At 41.1% G+C, this 21,284-nt stretch overlaps 1 protein-coding gene across 6 annotated transcripts in view; it reads left to right on the top strand.

Annotated features, from left to right (window-relative positions):
- The window catches only part of LOC129724692 (uncharacterized), a 135,433-nt gene that overhangs the window by 34,842 nt on the left and 79,307 nt on the right, over positions 1 to 21,284 (top strand). For all 6 annotated transcript variants that reach the window (XM_055679798.1, XM_055679797.1, XM_055679800.1 and 3 more), the window contains exon 3: positions 18,324 to 18,469. In XM_055679798.1, the coding sequence (XP_055535773.1) occupies positions 18,324 to 18,469 (146 nt within the window). The remainder of the gene's footprint in view (positions 1 to 18,323; positions 18,470 to 21,284) is intronic.

Raw genomic sequence — 21,284 nt, forward strand, 5'->3', positions numbered from 1 at the left:
ATTTTTGTTCTTCGCACAGCCCGAGGATTGGTAACATTTTATGGGAAAAGTCAGTGTATAGTTGTACCGATGGGAATAAGAAAGGTGATTTATAAATTATTTTAAAACAACGATTCTGTAAGGTCTGGAGTTTTTTTAATTTCGACTTACAAGCTCTACCCCATACAATGATCAAATGTCTTAGATGAGAATGTATATTAGCATAGTAAAAAGCAGCATACCCTTTGGGGGAAGAGAGGAACTAACACGTCTCAATAATCCACACATGGAAGAGATTTTACTAGTGACTTTTTCTATATGGAGATCCCAAGATAAGGTAGAGTCAAAGTAGATTCCCAAATATTTGTAGGACTCAACTTTCTCAATTATTGTAGCCAGTGCTGATAAAAGTCATTTTCCCCAGCAAAATTCTCCGAAAATTACAGCCAATCATTTTCAATTTTCACTTCCAATGATCGCAGCATTCTTTCAGATACACTAGATTTTCGTCCTAGTAACGTGCTGTTATAATCAGATGAAATAGATCGCGCGCATCGTTCACGGTTACGGAATAAATTTTGACGACAAATCCAACCAAATGATCTTCACTTCAAAGCGAAAAAGAAAAACAAACAGTCCACTCAACCAAAATGAACCTCACCGAAACACTTTTTCACTGACACTGACCGATGCCTTGACAATCTTCGTTAACTGATAAACTGATTTTGTTGTCTTGCTTCCATCGCATGAAATATAATGAGGTGTTTTGACAGTTCACTTCCATGCAAAAAGCGGGAAGGGAGAACTCTGAAAGGATTGTAAAAAAATAACGTTTATTGATGCTTTTTTTCACTTTCACTCAAGAGTGTCAAGAAATATCAACCCTGATTGTAGCATTGATAGCTATTCTTGGTGCTTGGGGAAGAGGTTTCCTTGGTGACCGAAAAACCATATATTTAGTTTTCTGCAGCTTTAACGACAGGAGGTTGTTAGAAAAATAATCTGTTAGCAATAGTGAATCTAGCATCATATTTGCAATAATATTATTTAAATTGATATGAGGATAAAAAGTAGCCGTATCATCAGCGAATAATCTAGGTGTTACCACCAGATTGATTTTACTGATATCGTTGATATAGAGAAGAAAAAATAAAGGGCCAATGTTACTCCACTGTGGGAATCCAGCACTTATGTCTCTTTTGGAGCTTGTTTCGCCGGCATAAGCAACGTATTGAGCTCTATTGCTTAAGTAACAACGAATGATGCTGTTTGCGGTGCCCCTTATACCATATTGGTGCAATTTTTTAATTGAAATTTCGTGATTGAGCGTGTCGAACGCTTTTTTGAGATCAAGGTATAGCGCTCCCACCATTTTCTTTGTGTCAGTTTCCTCTAATATCTTGTCGACCAGCTCAGCTTCCGCCGTTGTAGTGCTACTTCCGTTACGAAAACCACATTGCGGACTATAAAATATATCATGCGTTTCCAGAAAACTAATCAAGCGTTTCATTAGTAACTTCTCGAATGTTTTGTTGAACACTGATAACGTTGATATGGGTCGATAATTGTCTGTTTGACTGGAGTCCCCAGATTTCAGTATAGGCACTACTTTGGCAGTTTTAAGACAACAATTGCTAGCGATGAGCCGTGCGTCGTGCGAGATTGTTAATAGGTCCGTAATCTTGTTTCATTGTTTTGTCTGATTTTTTTTTCTCATACATAAACTTAAATCTAAATTAAAGCAAAATATTTTCGGGGACCGCTTATTCAACCCCGAAAAAAATATGAAAACCCACATTTTTTTTAAGTTACCAATGAGAAGACTCCCTTAATTTTTCGGTGATAGTGATTACGACGTAACGTGCTAAGAACACGAAACTATCTTTTCCTGTTGTTCATGCACCGGTACGTGGTTGAAAGTGGGAAGAATTTCTTGCCCAGGAGATTGCTTCACTAAACCGTCTTGAAAACATGGCAGAGAAGCTAAAAAAATACCGTAAGTCGTACAAGTTGATTCGAGTTGATATCAGCAGTAGCAAAACTCGGTGTGATTCAGCTAGCATTCCTAACCGACCTGTCTTCTATATATGTATGCGGAGCATTCAAATTACGGGCTTTGAATTGAAAAAATGCCTTTTTTATAATCGGCCGAGAGGAAGTTATCCGTATGGCTTAAATAAGGTCATCATTGTTATGATAACCGAATACTATCTTTGCTCAAAATATTTGAAATTTACTAGAAGCAATGTTTATGTTATTTAGCCTAATTTTGAACCAAACATACTTCTTGAAACCTTTTATATGCCTAAACTGAACAAAAGTACTCTAGTAAGTACAATTTAATGACTTTGTGTAACATAAATGATCGTTAATTGACCTCTGGTTGAAAACTGATCTTTTGGTTTGATTTCGTGACACATTCAACACACGAAGGAAAGGCAAGCGAATAAAACTAACCTGCGAACCGGTTGAAGTCGCAAGATAACTTCCAGGAAAGCAGATAGTACAAAGTTGTATTTCGTCTTAAAACTAAGTTATTGCTGATGACTGGTTTAATTTTCATCTTTTGTGCTGCGAGTAGGTACGTACCAACTCGTGTTTTGCCGGCGCTGCTGAGGTTACCACTAGAAACGGAACGGTGCCAAACTGGTAATTTAAAGTTGACAATTGTTTAGTGTGAGGAGAACTGTGTTGTCTACGTTGATTTTTTACCAGTATAAGACGGCAAAAGCTTTGCTTTCCGTTTTCAATTTTTTTAGAAGATTGATTGGTATGCATTATAAGAAAACTACCGGTTGTGCACCAAACTTCTGGTTTTTAATCGAGTTCAAAAGGCAACTTTAAACACGCGTTGCATCAAAGAAGCAGCAGTATGGAATGTATCGATTATGTTGCTATTATGTTTCATTTCAACGGAGGCAGAAGCGTCTGAGCATAATGTTGCTAATTAGTATCAGCATGAAGCGGTAAATTGTTTTTGGATGGACCACCCTTCGGTTGTGAACGTTTTTGGAGATAAAAAATTAGAATGTATCCATTTTTTGCTCTTAATTTCGTAATTGATTTCCTCCAACTAAGACTCTTTGGCAAAGTTTTTGATATTTTAGTCGGTTTTAGAGCTGTTACATTAATGAATTTTTATTATCTAACTTTTTGGGCTCTTTACATTTTTAATTATTTTTTACTGAACGCTTGTTTTGTTATCCATTAAATAAGTTTAAAATGTTTTTTTTTTATTCGAAACAAATCGTGCTATGTATAGCTTTTCCTTTTTTTAAACGAATCGGCATGGAAACAAAAACAAGTAATTATTAAAAAGCTCTTCCAAAATCCTTGTTATCCAATTACTTTGTTGCTGAAGGCCTTTGCATTTTTCGCTTTGAACACTAAAACTTTCGATGAGCATTTAATTTGCGTGCTAGAAGCTTTTCACAATCGTATTTGTTCGGTCATGAATAAATTTTGTAACCAATTTACAGCCGTGACGGTGACTAATAAATTCCGCGATCCTTCGGAATACATGCCACGCACTGAATGGTTTATAACGGATCGGCTCCGATGCAAGAATTTGATGTTTGTTTCGAACTAGTTCTGCGGCGCTATAGGCAGACATGTCCAAACGAGTTTAGTGGTTCCATTTATCAGTAGTTTATAGTTTTTTCTTTTTCAATTCTGGAGCGATCCGCGCCATTGTACTACGGGAAACAGATTAGAATGGCACATTCGCATGAAACTTAAGGTCCGGTCTCCATTTTTGGTCACTTAATATTTTTAGCAAACACAGCATTCAGAGCACCAACCCACCGATGGCTGAAAATTGTTTTTGGATGCGGAATGCGACGTTACCCATCCTTCTACCCACTAGAACAGAATCTAGGCTAACGAACTGGTGACCGTCCGAAATTCATCGCGAGAGCATCGAAAACTGCTTTTATTAACATTTTTATTTCCATCCATTTCCATATTCTTTATATTTTATTCACAATAAATCAACATCCCAGCATCGCTCGTTTCTCGGTGGTGAACGAACGTCTGAATCTATGCATGCTCCTAAATGGAATTGGATTCGACCGGCCTGGCAGGATCCGTTCTGCTTCGCTGGCCTGCCATCAACTCGGCGTTTTGTGTTTGTTTGTTGTTTGCTTATAATGCCCGAAATATCCATGCTGAGCCTGGTACGTGCAACTATCCGCGGTGCGCCTGTTCCGGGCTCAGCTGCCAGATTTGGTTGCACACTCCGTCTATGACCATTATTTCTATTTTGTACGATTGTGCAACGTTAACTGAGAGTCTGGGGCTCACCGTGCTATTTTTTGCGCCCTCTTTTGGGTAAACACGGCACATACACTGTACAGTACGTCACACACAGTGCGGTACTGTCCATAATTAAAGAACGGGGCTAATATGTAATTTTTACCAAAATCGACAGTTTCCCTAGACCAGAACAGAATCTATACAATTACCTACAAGTTGTTCATAAAGGGTGTACGGAATCAAATTGCATCACAAAAAAGATTTGGTAAACGTCACTCATCCAACCAATCGCCTTCTAACTTTTAGTTAGTAAAATAAAACATGTTATTCAGTTTTTTCACTGTTCGATTTATTCAATTTCAATTCTCCATATTCAAATGCACGAACTTTCCTCTCAACACTGCTCATACGGTCTTGTACAACGTTTGAACCCCTGTTTTTGTGTGGGAATCCATTTTCTCTTTATATCCTACTCCGATTTTACTTCCTTAGTATGTTTGCGAAGTGCCTGCCTAATGATAGCCCATCATTTCATTTTATGATTTGTTGGCTAACGAACCGTTCACCGGTCTAGGGCAGAACAAATTAGAGATGCCCAGCTTCTTCTGTCTTGGGCAGCCATTCGCCAGTCTTCTCGTACATCAGCAGAGAGTGCATCTTCTTCCACCACGCACATCCACCGCGTGCGAGGCCTACCACGGAGTCGACTGCCTCTTCCTGGTTCTCTACTGAAGATAGTTTTGGCGGCTCTCTCGTCAGGCATCCTGGCTACATGTCCAGCCCACTGAAGCCTGCCCCGCTGTATTATATCAATATCGCCCCGCTGTATTACCTCCACTATATCAGCATGTTTGTATACCTGATACAACTCCTGATTCATGCGTCTGCGCCACACTCCATCTTCCAGTTTACCGCTAAGTATCGATCGCAGAATTTTACGCTCAAAAACTCCGAGCACTCGTCGATCAGCTTCCTTCAGCGTCCATGCTTCATGTCTGCGAAGGGCCACCGGGAGTATCAGCGTCCTATACAGCGCTAGTTTTGTGCGAGTTTGCAAACTACGGGACCTTAGCTGGTTACGCAGTCCGTAGAAAGCCCTGTTCGCAGCTGCAACTCGTCGTTTCACTTCACGGCTCATATCGTTGTCACATGTCACAAGCGTACCAAGATAAACGAATTCGTCAACCACTTTAAATCCCATCTATCTCCACCTCAGCACCAACACCACGGGGACTCCCACGCTTTCTGCCAGCTACCATGTACACTAAAGTCGCTTTTTACGCGGGGAATACATGCCGCGTAAAAAAAAACTCGTAAAAAAATTCGCGTAAATTCCGGAATCCGCGTAAATTCCGGAATCCGCGTAAAAATAAACCGCGTAAATTCCGGAAAAAAACCAGCGTTAATTCTGCATTCCGAGTGAAGGGAAACCGAAATCCGCGCAAAAAAAATACCGCGTAAATTCCGGAATCCGCGTAAAAAAAAACCGCGTGAAAAAAGCCGCGTAAAAAGAAACCCACGTAAAAAAAAAACGCGTAAAAAGCGACCTTAGTGTACTTCGTTTTGGCAGAGTTAATGACAAGTCCCAATCTCGCTGTTTCTCTCTCAAAAGGTACGAATGATATTGATGTCGTCCGCAAACCCAAGAAGCATGTGAGATTTCGTGATGATCGTACCGTTTCTTTCGACGTTTGCTTTTCGTACTGCACCCTCAAGAGCGATGTTAAACAGTAAGTTGGAGAGCGCATCCCCTTGCTTCAGCCCATCCAACGTTACGAACGCGGCTGATGTCTCGCCAGCTATCCGCACGCACGATTTTGATCCCTCCAGTGTCACACGACTCAGCTTAATTAGTTTAGTAGGGAAACCGTGTTCCAGCATGATCTTCCACAGCTCGTTTCTTTTCACTGAGTCGTATGCCGCCCTGAGGTCCACAAACAGATGGTGAGTTGGTAAGTTGTACAGCCGGAACTTATCGAGGATCTGTCGCAATGTGAAGATTTGATCCGTCGTGGAACGCCCCTGTCGAAAACCAGCCTGGTATTCGCCAACAAAGAATTCCGTTAACGGCCTCAATCTGAAGAACAGGATACGGGAGAGCACTTTATATGCGGAGTTGAGCAACGTTATCCATCGATAGTTGCCACAATCCAATCGATGGCCCTTCTTATAGATAGGGCATATGAGGCCTTCCAACCAGTCGTTCGGCATTTGTTCGTCCGCCGAGATCCTTAGTATTATCTGGTGGATCGCCGCTCGCTTCCCGCTTTTAGAAGTTCGGCCGGGATACCGTCCTTCCCAGCGGCCTTGCCGTTTTTTAGCTCACAAATCGCCTTTTTCACCTCCTCCTGTGTTGGTGGCTCCACAGCTTGTTCGTCACTAATAATCGTCATCCTGTTCCTGCTCGGCTCATCCGGCTTCTCACCGTTCAATAGCGCCTGAAAATGCTCCTTCCACCTGGCTGCAACCGTCGGTTTATCAGTGAGCAAGTTGCCATCGTTGTCATTACACATGACCGGCGTAGGAACATTTCTGCTTCTGACTCTGTTGACAGTTCTAAAGAATCTCCGCACGTCGTTTTGAGCATATCTGTCCTCTGCGCTGGCGAGCACCTGCTCCTCGTACTCACACTTCTTCCGACGGTAGGTTCTATTTTCGGCAGCTCTTGCCACCCTGTACCCCTCTCTGTTCTGACACGTAGCCGCAGTGAGCATTTGGCCTCTGGCACAGTTCTTCTCATCTGTCACTCTCTGGCACTCGGCATCGAACCAGCCATTAGGTTGTCTTCCACGTGTCGTACCCACCACCTCTCTCGCAGTCGTTTCGATGGCGCCGTGGATACTGCTCCACAGCCCATTTCTGTCTTCCACTCCTTCCTCCTGCTGTTCTGCGATCCGTTGATCCAGCTTTCTGGCGTATTCTGCTGCCACGCCATCAGCTTTCAACCGCTGAATGTTGAAACGCTTCGTCCTCTCTGTGCGAGATTTCAGCACGTTCGACAACCGTGCGCGGATCTTACAAACGACGAGATAATAGTCAGTGCCAATGTTTGGTCCCCGAAAAGACCTAACATCAGTAACATACGAAAGTGACGACCGTCAATCAGTACGTGATCGATATGGGAGCAGGCTTCTCCATTTGGAAGCCTCCAGGTGTGTTTCCGAATATTCAAACGTGGAAAATAGGAGCTACATATGGCCATTTCTCTGGCCGCGGCAAAGTTTATCAGCCTCAGGCCGTTTTCATTGGTTGACGAGTGGAGGCTATGCCTTCCAATGACCGGACGGAAGAATTCCTCCCTCCCAACCTGTGCGTTTGCGTCTCCGATGACGACTTTTACGTCGTGTTTTGGGCACTCGTCATAGATTCGCTCAAGCTTGTCATAGAACTCATCTTTGACTTCATCGGATTTGTCGTTTGTCGGTGCGTAGGTGTTGATTAAACTGTAGTTGAAGAATTTGCCCTTAATCCTCAACACGCATATACGGTCATCTACGGGCCTCCACCGGATGACTCTTGTTTTCTGATTTCCCAGCACTACGAAATCGACGTCTCGTTCCGCTGCTTTGCCGCCACTGTAGTAGATGTGGTACTTGAAAGAAGTGCGTGCAATAGGGTCTACTGCACGAAATTTCCTTTCTCCGGAATTTGGCCACCGAACCTCCTGAATCGCTGCGATTTCGACTCCCTGCCGCTGTAGTTCTCGAGCAAGCAAGCCAGCTCGCGCCGGTTCATTGAGAGATCGGACGTTCCAAGTACCCAATTTCCAATCGTTTACCTTAATTTTTTACCGTGTTCGTAGCCTAGGTCTTTGCCGATTGATCTGTTCCGTATTTCTAAATTCGTTGTTTGTGATTGATGGATAGGATAGGACATTACCATGGTCGCGATACCTACATCCTGCTGATGGGGCTGCCATCTTAGGTGTAGCTGGCGGGATACAGCATTCCATAATTAAGCCGCCCGCTTCGGGTCAGACGCTGTTGTACGCCGCCCCTATGGAGATACAGCCGCGTACGACCCCCTTCCCAGTCAGCATACGACCATAGTTTCCACCGGGGTTGGTTACCCGATCTCCACTAAGGTTACTCGTATTCCGGTCGGCACCACGTGGAGGTAGGGAAAGGAGTTGCTGGACAGAGGTGAATGGCCACATTAGGGTCTCAAGTTGCACGTGTCCAGCCATTTGCCAACCATTCATGATGGCCCAGTACTTCTCAATTGGGCGCAATTCAGGTGCGTTCACGGGATTGAGATGCTTCGGTACGAAATTGACTTCCGTAGTCTCGTACTATTCCAGAACATCTTTCGAATAATGACACAAAGCTAAATCCGACCAGAAAGTTGTAGGACCATTGTGTGACCATTATTTAAGTGGCATTCCTTCAGATATTCTTCAGATATACCAGCCCATTGACCGTCCCGGTTATCACGAATGGTGTGCTCCACTTTCCACACAAGCAAATTGTTTACCAAACCATATACTTTTTGGTAAAGTTTGAGACCTTCTGCTTTCTAACGTCCTCAGAAACTTCAAATTTATGATGAGCGGTGAAGTGCAGGTGAAGTGCTTTTACATATGTCTCGTTATCTATAACGAGGCAATGTGGTTTCGTTAACATCTGGGTGTAGAGTTTCCGTGCACGTGTTTTCGTCACCGTATTCTGCCGTTCATTGCGATTCGGTGCCTTCTGAACTTTGTACGTGCGTCCTTTACGTTTTTTGCATCTTGAACGAAAGTTGTACTCAAATGCAGTTTTTTAGACACATCTTTGGATTCCTCTTAACCCTTCAATGTGCCAAGGCTAAACAAATGTCATAAAATTTTATTGTTCATTTCTGATCACTGATTATAGCTCGTAATTATCAAGCAGAAAAAAACGAAAGTTGTTGGTGGCAATATAGTTGACACTGCCTTATAAAAGGTTAAAAGCTTGAACTACCCGTTTGTGATCCTTTACAATATACGGAGATCCACTTTGAACACTTTTTCTTCCCGGTCGATGGTCAAACGGTCGTTGTACCAATTTAAAACGCGGGTTACCGTAGACTGAACTATTCCCAGCTACCTGCTGATCGCATGATGAGAAAGTTTCGGATTTTCGAGGTATGTGCGCAAAGTTTCTTTACGCCTCTTCTATTCTTTCGACTTCATTTTCGCAACGATTGCACTAGCGGCTGAATGCAGCTTACACAGTGTCAACAATACACATTGACCTAATTTCACCCAAATGCCCATTAGAAAATACCCAGTTAGTAAAAAGTTACAACCATTTGAAAATGAGACAATTTGATTCCGTACACCCATTATAGACTGTTCCGAAAATTATAAATACATCTTCTTTCTTGAATAAAACAAAAAATACAGGATTTTTCGGGTCATTTTATTCTGAAATATAGATAATAAGTGTTTTCTTTCCAGTTTCAATTCAAGTTGGGATTATTTTTCGTAGGATACGCGAGTTCTCTAACTTTTCTCTTAACACTACTCATAAGCTTTTGCACAGTGTGTCCTCCGACCATTTTTACCACTTTAAGCCAATATTTTTTAAATTTTTCAACATTGTCCGCTGGTTTGACATATTTCCTCAGCTTTGACTTGGTCAAAGCCCAAAAAGTTTCAATAGGGCGAATTTCAGGGCAGTTTGGAGGATTCATCTCCTTTGGGACACATGTGACATTATTTGTTTTATACCACCCTAGTGCATCCTTAGAGTAATGGCAGGAAGCAAGATCGGGTCAAAAGATTGGAGGATTGTTATGCTGCTTAACCATGGGTAACAACCTTTTCTGCAAACAATCTTTCACGTAAATTTCACCATTCATTGTGTCATTCGTAATGAATGGACGAGATATTTTCCCACATTCACAAATGGCCTGCCAAACCATTACCTTCTTGCCGAATTTTTCGGTGTAAATGGCTTTCACTGGTCCAGGGACATCCTTTCCCTTCGGTGATGTATAAAATTGCGGTCCTGGCAGAGTCTTATAGTCCAGTTTTATGTAGGTTTCGTCATCCATGATAACACACTCCATTTTTTGGGTCAGAAGTTTGTCATAAAGCTTCCGAGCTCTCGGTTTCACAGATTCAGCTTGTTTTGGATTTCGTTTTGGCTGCTTCTGCTTCCGACGGGTCTGCAGACCCATTCTTCCCTTGGCACGCATAACGTTACTCGCCGAGGTTCCAAGCTTTCTCGCCACATCTCGTATTGATACTGAAGGATGCCGCTTGTAGTATTCCTTAACCTTTTTGTCCATTGTGGGATCAACAGGCCCGGGTTTTCTAGCACGTCTTGGGGCATCAGTAAATATGCACTCTTCACAATACTTCCGCAATGCGGTTTGAACTGCTCCGACACTTATACCTTCTTCTCTGGCTAATTTTCTTATAGAAAGACCACTCACGGTGCCCCATTTGTGCACAATTCACTTTCTTTGCTCGGGCGAAAGGCCACGCATTTTAAAAATTTTGCACTAAATGTTAGAAAAAATGACAGCATCTGTTTCGTTTGAATGTAAACATCAGGACGCAGCCAACGTTTGGTTGAATACTGCACGTTATTTGAAATGATGGTTGATCGTAAGTGTATTTATAATTATCGGAACGGTCTATACATCGTGAAATGGGCACTTCATAGGAAAACGAATTTTGAGTGGTACTGCTTAGAAATGCTTAGAGAGAGAGAGAAATGCTTAGAGAGAGAGAGAGAGAGAGAGAGAGAGAGATAGAGAGAGAGATGAGCGGTGGAAAAAACATAAATTTGGCAACTATTTTTCATATGTAAGAGGTGCCAGATCTCTTTTCAAAGTGTTATGTTGACCAACTTTTTTGTTCGGCTTGTATAATCGGTGGTGACGTTAGAAGTCAAGAGGAATGATGAAGCGCATCACAAAAAAAATGTTTGTTTTTAATTTACCACAATTGATCATTATTTTTTTAACCATAAAAAGGTTAATAACATCATTTTTGCAGTTCATTTGGCTCACAATATTCTCTCCACTCCACTGAGTATTGTTAGTACTGGTGTCTATATACAATTGACACAAACAATGCTTTCAGTTCAGAAGTTACCAAAACATGAAAACATTAACACAATATTGTCATTTGAAAGAAAACTGGCATCCAACTGACAACAGCAACTGACAGCCAAAAAATGACAAACTCAGACAGCACTGATAAAAATGTTGCTGGAAATCTTGTTTGGCAGAGCATAGTAATTTTCTTAATTGTAGTTGAATAGTTTTGATTGCGCTAATTGAATGAAGTGAATGCACAAAGTTATGCTTCGATGTTCAATGGTCCTAATGGTTCTGTAAATGTCTGTATTTTTTCCTGTATGGACTCCCTCCCTGCGACCAGAATCGTTGATCTATTGTGAGATATGCCCGTGTGTCTACTGTATCCCGCACTTCTAATTTTTGGCAATACCTCTATTGAAAAGTGGCATGCTTATTATTATTTTTTATCAGTGCTTGTGTGTAATGTGCTCCTATACCGAGCCTCGTTACTTCTGCCAAAAATCGCCAATTATAATTCCTTGGAGAAATTCCGTCGTGCGTCCTTCTGACCAGTTTTATTGCTAAGAGGGACTTATTTTTATTAAGAGGAAGTCACCGAAGGTATTGTATATTGGTATGTCTGCATTTGCAATAGAGAATAAACGTCGAACTTGCCAATCGGAATGATTTATTTCACATTTTTGATGATAATTGTTTTCTATTTGGATTGGGCAATCTATACACGTAATTATACAACCTAAACGCAAAAATATGCGAAAAGAAATTATTTCAGTTGCATTAAGAGCATTTTCCAACTCTGCTAAATTATTTTTGAAAGGCCAATATTACTCAGTCCAAAGGTTTAAGTAAGTGCTAGTCGATTTCGGCAAATCTTGTACGTGATGAACCAAAGTGAGGCATATGGCAAGCAAACCGCTTTGATACGTTACATATTGTGGCGTATGTTCATTGTGGTGTCATTTACAGGGTATTCAATGAGTTCGAATACACTTAAAAATGTATAAAAAATGAAAATACAAGATATTCATTCCTAATAAATTTCTATTGAAGCAGTGTTTATTGAGAAGCTTTACGACATATTAACTGGAAGCACACCTTCCATTGCTGTATGACGAGCTTGCGACATTTTTCGCATGCAGCTCGCTCCTGGTTCGTCGGCATATCGTCCCAGATCTTCGAGATAAGCTTTTTCAATGGGTCCATAGTGCTAACTTTATGTTCGATTTGGTCAGCATGTACGACTATGCATAAAAGTTTAGAGGATTAAGACCCGGGGAGCTGGGAGGCCACAAAGTCTTACCAAGAAAATCAATTAAATTCTTCCGACACCACACTTGGACGATATTCGCCGTGTGGACCGGTGCGCCATCCTGTCGAAGGACGTAAAAATTCTTCCCGTAGAACTCCCGATGTGCCAGGGCCACAACCTTTCCCGGAACATCAGCCTCATAGTACGCGGCGTTGATTCTATCGTTTTTCTCGATAAACACAAGTGAGAGCTTCCCACGTCTTGATGCGGCCCCAAACCATCACCGACGCAACGCTCTGGAGCCCCGGGATGTGGGATGGGAGGATGTTGTCCAACATCGGCGTACACAGCCGATCTAATTGGACATTGTGCGGTTGTTGCAGGTAGCCTCGTTTACCCCGTGAACCTTGCGTTGCTTGTACAGCTTTTATCCCAGGTCCTTTGTCATAATGGTGTGGAGCGGTGCGTTAAGTCCATAAAAAGGAAAGCCTTGCTGCTACATTCCGATACGAAATTCGATCTTCTTTTTATTATACACAGACTTCGCAGCCAACTGTTTGATGTACAGGACAATTGCGAGGCTAGCACTGCGATCCTACTGACACAAACAGTCTCTCCCGAGCTGAGACTCGAACCTACGACGACTGGCTTGTTAGGCCAGCATCGTTCCTCGAGGCCAACTGGAAAGTCGTAAAGTCCAAGTGCTGGTAAATGAAAACAGATGTGACATAGCAACTATGAAACTGCTTCGTCCGAGTCTCGTGACGTGGTTAATATCACTCAAGTTCAATTGCTCATGTTCGAACCGCTAACGATGCGACCTCCCAGGCACAGCCACGACAGTTCTTAAATTACCAGAATTCAGTTCACAAGACAGTTCACGACGGGTTGCCGATCGTCATAAAAGTTTCACCTTGCGTTTCCAGCGTCCTCTCACTTTTTTTCTTTCGAAGGCTCTTGCCTCATTTTATGTACACAACTCTGTATCGATTAGAGAAAATAAAACAACGTGCTGTGAATAGTTCTCTCGCTTCGAGAACGGCAATTTTGGTGATGACGACTGTCTTCATGAACGAAGGCCAAACACCTTCGAAGATGCTGAATAGAAGGAGTTGCTTTATAAGGATCCATGCCGAACGCAGGAACAGCTTGCTTCGGCATTGGGAGTTACCAAGCGATAGCATGCATTGAGAATGAGCCAAAAACAAAGATCTTGGGTTCATACGGTTTTAAGCCAAGGGACGTTAAGCGTTGTTTGCTCTACCGGGAAAAAAAGAAAGGAATTTCTTCATCGGATCATGACGGGTAATAAAAAATGGATTCATTACAGCAACGAAAAAGAAAGAAAGTAATGGAAACTGCCTGGTAATGCTTCCATGTTGTCGATTTGGCCGAATAGGCACACTGCATAGCTTGTACTTGGTAGGACCAAGCCGGGGTTATTTATTATAAGCTGTTAGAACCGAACGAAACCATAGGACAGGATTTTTTTTCTGTGTGAATTCATCACTACGACCAGACCAGATCTATTATAGTATTACCTCAAGTAAACTTTAACTTTCTGTTTCAAGCTTACTGCTTTACTATACAGAGCCTCCGGCCATTCTAACAATATCGCCTAATTAGAATTCCCTGGAGAGAACTTTCATACATTACTCAGACCAGTTTTACTATAGGGTAATCGCTGCATTATTCATCTCAACAGCCAGGTGCACCTATATTCATCTTATTTCTCTCATTTGTCCAATTTGCCGTCAAATTTCTACAAATTATTTTGAGTAAGTCTTTTGGATTCTCGATTTTGTGAAGTGGTTGAAAGTTCTACGTTAAAGATGAATATAGGTACTGAAATTAATATAGGAGCGATTACCCTAATAGAAACTTGTTTTTGTTAGGAGGAGATTCAATAGAGGTACTGGAGAGCCTGAAATTAAGCCCTTACCGAAGTCCTTTGAAAACTAAAATGGCCTGATTCTACTAAGACTCGAACCCACGACCACCCGTTCATCAAAGCGGACTCTGTAACCTTGCGGCAACGGCTACGGAGCTAGGATACGACAGGATAGGAAAGGATAGGATAGGATAGGATAGGATAGGATAGGATAGGATAGGATAGGATAGGATAGGATAGGATAGGATAGGATAGGATAGGATAGGATAGGATAGGATAGGATAGGATAGGATAGGATAGGATAGGATAGGATAGGATAGGATAGGATAGGATAGGATAGGATAGGATAGGATAGGATAGGATAGGATAGGATAGGATAGGATAGGATAGGATAGGATAGGATAGGATAGGATAGGATAGGATAGGATAGGATAGGATAGGATAGGATAGGATAGGATAGGATAGGATAGGATAGGATAGGATAGGATAGGATAGGATAGGATAGGATAGGATAGGATAGGATAGGATAGGATAGGATAGGATAGGATAGGATAGGATAGGATAGGATAGGATAGGATAGGATAGGATAGGATAGGATAGGATAGGATAGGATAGGATAGGATAGGATAGGATAGGATAGGATAGGATAGGATAGGATAGGATAGGATAGGATAGGATAGGATAGGATAGGATAGGATAGGATAGGATAGGATAGGATAGGATAGGATAGGATAGGATAGGATAGGATAGGATAGGATAGGATAGGATAGGATAGGATAGGATAGGATAGGATAGGATAGGATAGGATAGGATAGGATAGGATAGGATAGGATAGGATAGGATAGGATAGGATAGGATAGGATAGGATAGGATAGGATAGGATAGGATAGGATAGGATAGGATAGGATAGGATAGGATAGGATAGGATAGGATAGGATAGGATAGGATAGGATAGGATAGGATAGGATAGGATAGGATAGGATAGGATAGGATAGGATAGGATAGGATAGGATAGGATAGGATAGGATAGGATAGGATAGGATAGGATAGGATAGGATAGGATAGGATAGGATAGGATAGGATAGGATAGGATAGGATAGGATAGGATAGGATAGGATAGGATAGGATAGGATAGGATAGGATAGGATAGGATAGGATAGGATAGGATAGGATAGGATAGGATAGGATAGGATAGGATAGGATAGGATAGGATAGGATAGGATAGGATAGGATAGGATAGGATAGGATAGGATAGGATAGGATAGGATAGGATAGGATAGGATAGGATAGGATAGGATAGGATAGGATAGGATAGGATAGGATAGGATAGGATAGGATAGGATAGGATAGGATAGGATAGGATAGGATAGGATAGGATAGGATAGGATAGGATAGGATAGGATAGGATAGGATAGTTTAGGATAGGATAGGATAGGATAGGATAGGATAGGATAGGATAGGATAGGATAGGATAGGATAGACTGAGATTTGTGTATGCTAGATATGCCACGTTCATGCAGAAATGACATCGTATCCAAATCGCGACAAGCTTTTATGTTTTAGTATTTTCAAAATTTTGTCCACCTATGTTCTCATACTGAACAGCTGTACATCGTGTAGCCATATTTGCCCCCGAACTGGACTGTTCGGCCGAAGTCGCGAGACGGTTCACGTTTGCCATGCGAAGCCGTTTGTATAGCGGAGCGCCACATGTTTTGTTTGGCGTACGTCAACAAATAGCGAACTGTATGTTCATCAGCCATGTTTCGGGAAACTGGATAGGGATGGCGCGGCTATCCTGAATGGCACCATTCCCGACAATTGCGTCCAGTCTGTGTTTTGCTGGCCCGCAAACCAAGCGGTCCTACCTGGAAGGGTTGAATCAAATGAATGAAATCGAATAAGCATTCCAATCCGGCTTGAAACTACTCGAAATTTTTACTCCTGGTGTAGCGACGAATTTTACCAAAGGCGCGAAAGATTTGATAGAAAGAATCGTATTGTGAACAAATGGTAACATGATTGTTAAAATTCTGCTGTTGGATCTAAACGTCAGTAGCTTACTCGAGCTGCATCCTGTCCCATGATCGTTGATTACGTCACGACTCAGCAATCGGTAAAAAGCAGTGTTGTGCGGAATTGCCAGTGGCAAAGTCCATGAAGGCTTAGAACGTGCGAACAATGTGACAAAGCATGTTGCCTACAGCGTGGTATGCCCAGCCTCAGACACAGCGTATGAACGAACGACGATGCTTAATTTTATTATGAACGTATTTTCCATTTTTATTTTTTGCGCATCCAGTTGGAAGATTAAATTGACTCTCTCCTGTCACAAAGAGGACCGGGAGCTGGGGGTTGTTTTTGATTGGCTCATTCCGCCACTTTTGCCAGAGGTGCAGAACGCTATTCCTGTCCGATGTGTCATTCTGTAGGTTATATCCAGTAGTCGGAATTTGATGGGATTTCGGTACGACCTGGCTAGATGAATGGTAGACGCATATGGGGGTTGTAAATTATTTATTCATGAGTTTGTTCTAGCCGTTTGGCGTAATGAATCTAACGGGTGAAATCTCTCGTTGGATGTTAATCCTTTCGGTGGTTTCAATCACGTGTAGTGCTTTAACTGACAGGTTTAGTTCGCTAATAAGATGTAATCAGTTGTGCAAGCATAAAACGTAACATAACAAATTCGAGGGTATTGGTGGCACGGAACACGCTTTGGTTTAATGGCGTTATTTGCGTATATCAATTACAAAATTGAAAAGTACTTTCTCGCGAATAAATATATGCGGATTTTTCGGTCTATAGCATCGCTTAACTAAAATTTCTAAATTTTCGTTTCAGGAGCCTTGTTCTGTTGTATGGTAATAATATGTATTAGAGTCCACGGAAAGAGCACAAAAACTTGAATTGAAGGTTTTTTATTACTCGTAAATGTACGGAACAGCAGAACTTGCGGTTCGACATATACTAGTAAAATGTTTGCACAGTTCTTTTTTGCAAGCAATTTGTGACTAAAAACTACTATTGGCAACAATGTTCCTTTGAATTAGTATTATCAAACAATCGAAATCATTATATCGTGAAAATCACATGCATCATTCCTTTTAACACAGTTCCAGACATTTTTTCACCATTGAGTTATTGCAAAATAAAACGAACAAAAAAGTACGTCCTTATAATGTGGCACAATGTTTCGGGGCAAATAGACAGCGCGCGAATCTAGATGGAAAAATGACCTTCGTTGAAACAATTATCCCTAGTACGGACAGATTATTTACAATCATCATTATTTGAAACGACCGTTCAGGAAGAGGACAGAGTGCGCCTCGCTGCTGCGGCGCCACTCGTTCTAGGAACAGGTGCAAAGAGGACAGTGCAGCTGCGGTTCTGCATCTGAACGTGCACGAAAGCGAACATCAGGGAGAGTGTTTCAATCAGCTTCCTGTCATGTACGTCGTTTTGGGGTCTCATTGTGGTTGACTCCTCCAGCCAAGAGAGTGAGAGAGAGTGGGGCGATGAGAATTGAAATGTAAAATAAATTGTCTGGTCTATTATCGGGTCTAGCCATCGTCCATTCGGAAGCACACGCGATCAATATGTTATGGGCTGCGAATAAACGTTGTTCAGAACAAAACCTGCAACTCTAAATGAACGCAAATAATGATCAACGTCGAACGAGGAATACATAATTGATTACTGATGATTTTTTTTCCTTTCTCTATATCTCTTTTTCCTGGTGTACCTCATCCTTATCCAATGATGGGTGGCTGATTTAATCGTACGTGGACGACGAACGGTCCGGTATCCATTCATGGTCGTCATCACGAACGAACGCCACGGTCGCGTGTGCTGCACTGGAACTAATGAACGACCCACAACATCGGGAACCGATTCCAATCTGGCCGTTTTGGTCGTGACGCGTGACAGCCTCCACCGTTGGAATTAATCACTTGCTTGGCGAACTCATCGAATCTTAACATAACTACCAAGCACTGCGACTGCGAGAGCTACTCCTGCAAAGATCTGCTGACATCATCGTCGAGTTCGTCACCTTTCAACTCGGTTCATCAGAGGTAAGTGGCGATTTGGGCGAGCACAGTTACTTGGCACTTATTTGCGCGTCTCCCAAATATGAACGAAGTATTTATTGAAGGTCGCGTCACTGACCCCGAAGTAAATATATGTAGGAAACAAGATAACGCTCGGAAAACGTTAAATTGAGGATCAAGGTTCCAGTGTTTAAGTTAATTTACCTTTCTTAAGAGTTACTATATAAAACACAAAACGCTCACATCAAGCCTTTTCACATGTAACATTTGTTATTTAATGATTAAAGATACAATGTAGATAAGTAATGTAACGAGTAGATAAATAGCGTTCAAATTTCAAGTTTAGCTTTCGGTATAGCAGGCATTAGACGAAGCAAATATTCGATATTTTTGCTTCGTCTAATACCTGCTTATGAATTTCGTTTACGTCCATCTAACCTGAAGCTTTTAACTATTACATTTTCCAAACTTATGCAACTTTTGTGAGGTCATGAACATACATAAATCGAGATTACGATGAAATATATGAATATAGGGCAAGGCACGGCTTAAGCAGTGGCGCCTTTTTTAATCAGTCGAAATTAACGGGCCTCAATCTTCTGAATCCTCCTCACAGAAAAATCTTTGAAAAAACATCAAACTACCCCCTTTAAAGTGAACTATCTCACTGGAGCTGCAAACCGGAAATGCAACTCACCACCATCTAAACCAATCACTACAGTGCTGTATTGAATAACGAACAAAATTATTAAAAAGTGCTGTAACTTTTCGAAGAATATATAGTTAATAGATGTAAAAAACCAGATTTCAATCTGGCCGTTTTGGTCGTGGCGCGTGACAGCCTCCACCGTTGGAATTAATCACTAACTTGGCGAACTCGTCGAATCTTCAGATAACTACCAAGCTCTGCGACTGCGACATCATCGTCGAGTTCGTCAGCTTTCAACTTTCTTAAAAGCTCTAAATTTGATATTATAGTCAGATGGCACTAAAAAACTCATTTTATTCAATCACCTACCTCAGAAAACAAAAGTCTATACGGCTACAGCGGGACTCGTTCAGCAGCCAACCAAAGTTTTTTTCATCACTAGCGGACCACTTTTTATTGCAATCACTTAACAAAATCACCCACTACACTAAGAATACTTTAATCTTTGAAATGTTCACCTCAAATTTCCAAAAACAAGCTTGAATTAGCAGAAATATATGAGATGAATTTCTACAATTCCTAAATTTCAACTGTATATATTCTCATCTGTTTTCACTGCGTTGAAGAAAATCAAAAGCTGCCAAATCAGTTTCTGTTAATACGAAAAAATCATACTGAAAATGTTAAATTATTCCGACATAATTGACATAAATCGACAGCACTGCAGTGGTTACCTAGGTTACCAATTTTGCACGTAAACAACTACAGCGGATATCTACGTAACCTACTACGACAGGTTGCGGCTACGTTCTTTATGATAATGTGATCCAATCATGAATAACAGTGTGATGAATATGGGGGCGTCGTGAGATGAATAATTGAGCAGTGATTCAAGTTTTGAGATGGATATGGAAGCGTTGTGAAAAATTGTTTGTTTTACAAAATTCAGGATAAATCTAGCTAAGTTTACTAAATATACAATGCTGAACGATTCCATAAGAGCACGTAAGCGTATTTTGTTGATTTGTTCAATGATTTTGTGAAAATTTGGTGTTTAATCCGTGCATCCTTCGTGAATATCGGCTTAATGAGATGAATAATGGAGCAGTTCCCCTATTGGTTAAATTTTTTTCTTCAGACAAACATTTCAACTATGCTTTTACACTATAACAAATATTTAAAAATCTGTTTGCTTGAACGATAGCAAAGCCTCTTCACTCATTTTGCTGCAAATATATTTGCTATGCTTATACGAGCCGATTTTTTTTTCAAATAAACTGGGTAGAAATTATAAATGTACATAGTTTTCATTGCCAGAGTAATATTATATCTGTGAATCGCAAATATTATTTCTTTGTTTTGGTTTATAAATGGCAGTGTTCGATATTATATATGTTGTTCAGAGTGACAACGGTTGATCTCAAATAAAAAAAAATGTGTTGTTAGTTTCTGCTTGGACAAGAAATGACAGCCTATTGCTCCGGCAATGCTCATATCAGCTGATATTTGACCATCTTTGGCAATTTTCCAGAAACATTATTTCCATGGAGTTATTTTATTAGTGTTGGATAAAAGTTATTGTGATTGATGACTCTCGAGCGCAACAATTCAGTAATGCAACAAATAACTTTATGTACACTCAAAATATTTTTCACATTATTGTTACGTGAATTTCCTGTACTTCTTCATTTCCTGTCATTCTGCATGATTTATGTGACAAACCTAACATCTACGTGAAAATCACATGCATACTATGTTTTATCACGTAGCATCTACGTCAACTTTGCAACGTCAAACAGAATGAAGTATCGCGTGAACACTCCGTGCGAAAATACACAGAAATCAAAATGGCGAGGCTGTTGTGTAATTAAGTCTATGAACATAAAAAGAAATTCCTCGATGACTTGGCCATAAGTAAGCTTTAGAAAAACCATAAGAATCCGACATCGAGTTTTGAGCTTACAGATTTCACACAGATTCAGTTAAAATGACGAGGAATTACCTGAACATAAACAGTTGCAGCTAACAGTAATTACCGCCGGCAAATGTCGCAATATCATTTTGTCATTTTGCATGTCGTTTAATTCATTACAAATTGGCGATTTTGCATGCCCTTTCGACTTATCAAGCAACATATTTGGATAATTGCTGAAAACTATTTCCAGTCTATCAAGAATTTGGAAAACCACA

This window comes from Wyeomyia smithii, chromosome 2 (genome assembly GCF_029784165.1).
Source record: "Wyeomyia smithii strain HCP4-BCI-WySm-NY-G18 chromosome 2, ASM2978416v1, whole genome shotgun sequence".
Classification (NCBI taxonomy): domain Eukaryota; kingdom Metazoa; phylum Arthropoda; class Insecta; order Diptera; family Culicidae; genus Wyeomyia; species Wyeomyia smithii.